Source organism: Myotis brandtii, unplaced genomic scaffold (genome assembly GCF_000412655.1).
Source record: "Myotis brandtii unplaced genomic scaffold, ASM41265v1 scaffold112, whole genome shotgun sequence".
Taxonomy (NCBI): Eukaryota; Metazoa; Chordata; class Mammalia; order Chiroptera; family Vespertilionidae; genus Myotis; species Myotis brandtii.
The window spans coordinates 13,767,641-13,770,742 of record NW_005353838.1 but is presented as its reverse complement, the minus strand read 5'-3'; the positions used below and the strand labels follow the sequence as shown (position 1 = coordinate 13,770,742).

The following is a 3,102-nucleotide window of genomic DNA, read 5'->3' as shown; positions in this document are numbered from 1 at the left end:
GAGAGAGAATTATTGATTGGCTGCCTCCTACAGGCCCCACACTGGGGATTGAGCCCGCAACTCGTGCATGTACCCTGATTAAGACTCGAACCTGATTAAGACTCCTGGTTCATAGGTCAATGCTCAATCACTGAACCACACCGGCTGGGCTGGAAAAATCTCTTTTGATTAGAATTAATAGAGGGCTCAGAGGGAATAAATAGTGATGGGGGGGAGGAAAAATAATCTTTCATTATAAAAGAGAATAATTGAGATCTTTAGTTTTCCAGTTAATTTGAGGATGGGAAAAATAGTTTTGTGGAGGACACTAGTGTGTGTGTGTGTGTGTGTGTGTGTGTTTTAACATAAGAGTTGCTCATTTAACTGATTTTTTTGCTTTCAGTAGCTAGATCAAGAATTAAATAAAAACCTTTTTATGTTTTTCCATGCAAGTGGTTGTTTAAGTCTCTGTTATAGTAGGTTGTTCAAATTAAGATATTTGCCCTGCCTTGGAGAACTGAGAATCAGACTGTTCTTTTAATATGAAAAACAATAAGACTGTGGAATAAAGTGTCTAAAATGAATTACTTTTGATAATTGAAAAATGATAATTTATTATGAACTAAGCACTTTATACATTTTTCATCTATTACTCTTCAGAACAGTCTTATAAGCAGATTCTATTATTAATTTCAATGTGTTGATGATGAAAAGGAGGTGGAGTAAGTTTAAGAAACTTTGCATGGTAACGGATGGAGTTAGAATTTGATATTCACTCCTTGCTACTCAAAGTGTGGTCCCTGGACCAGCAACGTTGGCATCACCTGGGAGCTTGTTAAATATGAAAATCTTGGGCCCCATTGCAGGCCCACTGAATGAGAATCTGACCTGCAATTTATCAAGATCTACAGGTTATTTCTCTGTTCATTGAAATTTGAGAAGTATTGCTATAGTCTTTATTCTTTTTTACTGCTTATAATATTCATAATGTAACTCCCTTTTAATTTATTATATTCCATGTAAACATCATCACATTGTTCATCTGAAACATTAGTAAACTTGCTTGTGGTTATTAAAAAGGTTGGTAATGACTGTTCTGTAAAACTGAGAATGAGGGCAGAAACTTGTCTCTGCTGTTCATTGCCCTTGGTAGGTACTACTTAGAAAACTATTTTTAAGAGACCCTATTCCCAACCTAAATTTTCTTTTTCTTTCATTGCTCAAATCACATGGACTTAAAAGGGCTATATGTCCTTTTATGTTATAAGAGAGGAAGATGAAAAATAGCTCTTCCTTCAAATTGTCTATGTAAATCTTCCACTTGCTGACCACCTGTAAAGGGCCAGACTTGTATTTTTTTATCTCAGGAAATTTCACAGGTAGCAACAGAGATTTGTGTCACCACTTACTGACGTGGAAATTTTAAGCTGAAGGTTTGATATGAAAGCATTATTGATCTAGGTAGCCACGTTTGTGCTTTTTAAAATCTGAGAATTATGTTCATACCGCATCAATTTCATTGTTACCCTGGGACATAGAGCTTATACTTTTGGAAAGTAGTAAAATGCTGTTGAGACCTCACTTTGCAGTCTCACTCAGCTGTGAGAATCAGAAATGACAGCCCTGGTAACAGGCGCATGCGACCACTTTCTGTTTTAAATTTCACAGCGCTGGGATATGAAGCTCCGTCACCTTGGACTGAATAAAAGTGATTCTAGCCATAGCGATTCCACGCAGAGTCAGAAGTCTGGCAGGAACTCCAACCCCCGGCAAGCACGCAACTAAATCCTGAAACGCGGAAAGAACATTGGTGGACTTCCTATTAAGACTTGCATTGTTGGACTAGCAAAGGAAAATTGCACTATTGCACTATTGTCATATTCTATTTTTTACCACAAAAACTCATGTGGTAACTGATATTACTTCTATTTTCTCTTTTGTTTTCTGCTTTTCTCTTTCCTCCTCCCCACCCCCGTTTTTTGTGGTCTGGGTGCAGATCCTTAAATATATTATATGTATTCTATTTCACTAGTCATGGGAAAACTGTTCTTTGCAATAATAATAAATTAAACATGTTGATACCAGGACCTCTTTGCTGGAGTAAATGTTCATTTACTGCTCTGCGCTGAGACTGGGAATGCAACATTGGATACAGAGAGAGAAAGCTAAAATAAGCTGTACAATATACTCAGCTGATCTAATTACAGCCTCATTTTTGCATGCCTTTTGGGCATTCTCTTCAAGCTTAGAAAGTCCTACATGTTTACAAAGGTAAAATAGCAGTTTGAAATAAAATGCTGCATAGGCAAAGCAATCAAGCTGCAGGAAGCATTTATGAGGAAAAGACACACAAGACGAATTATTTGCAAGATTGGCAGGAAGCAAAATAAATAGAGGAGTTGGGGAAAGAACATTTTGCCTGATTGAGAAGCACAACTGAAACCAGTAGCTGATGGGGTGTTAACAGTAGCATTTATCTCTTGGCAATTCATTTGATTTGTTTATGAATACATATATTCGTCAGCATTAGGGAAGTGAATTACAACTAGACATCTGTTATCAGCATAGCTCTGCTTAATTATAAACAAACCCATTGGCGTGAGTCTTTTTTTTCTACTTCTTGTAAAAATGACTTCCTGCATTGACCGAGAAAAGAATGTATGTATGTATGTGTTATTTTTAAAAGGTACGGAGCTCTATAAAATGCTGTAGTTTGCAGGATGGTAAATTGTGGAAGGTTTGTGTGTGTCTGCACACTCACATTCAGCGGGACTGAATTACAGGCCTATGCACTGGCCTGTACTTTATCATTTGGATTTGTGCTGCTTAATGCTCAGTAAAATAGGTCTAATAAAAGGAATTATGAAAAAAGTTGAAAACAATTAGAAGAGGGTACTATAGGCAAATCTATTTTGTAACCTAAAGAAAATTCAAGATTGCCCAGCCAAGTAAAAAATTTCAAAGTTGACTAAGAAGTTGTAGAACATTTCAGTAAATAAAAGTAAAAGGTAATGGGGGAAAAAAGGAATTATGGTTTTCAGGAGAGAGGCTACTCTGACTTTTGAACCAAATACTCTGATTTTGAAACAAGTACACTTTCTCGTTACCCAAACTGCAGTGCAA

General features: G+C 36.6%; 1 protein-coding gene across 2 annotated transcripts in view; it reads left to right on the top strand.

Annotated features, from left to right (window-relative positions):
* FRZB (frizzled-related protein) overlaps window positions 1-2,584 on the top strand; it is a 30,623-nt gene extending 28,039 nt beyond the window's left edge. The window contains exon 6 of one of the 2 annotated variants that reach the window (XM_014546533.1): window positions 1,648-2,584. In XM_014546533.1, the coding sequence (XP_014402019.1) occupies window positions 1,648-1,764 (117 nt within the window). In that variant the 3' untranslated portion in view covers window positions 1,765-2,584. The remainder of the gene's footprint in view (window positions 1-1,647) is intronic. The other variant, XM_014546536.1, reaches the window with a different exon arrangement.
* The last annotated feature ends 518 nt before the right edge of the window (window positions 2,585-3,102 follow it).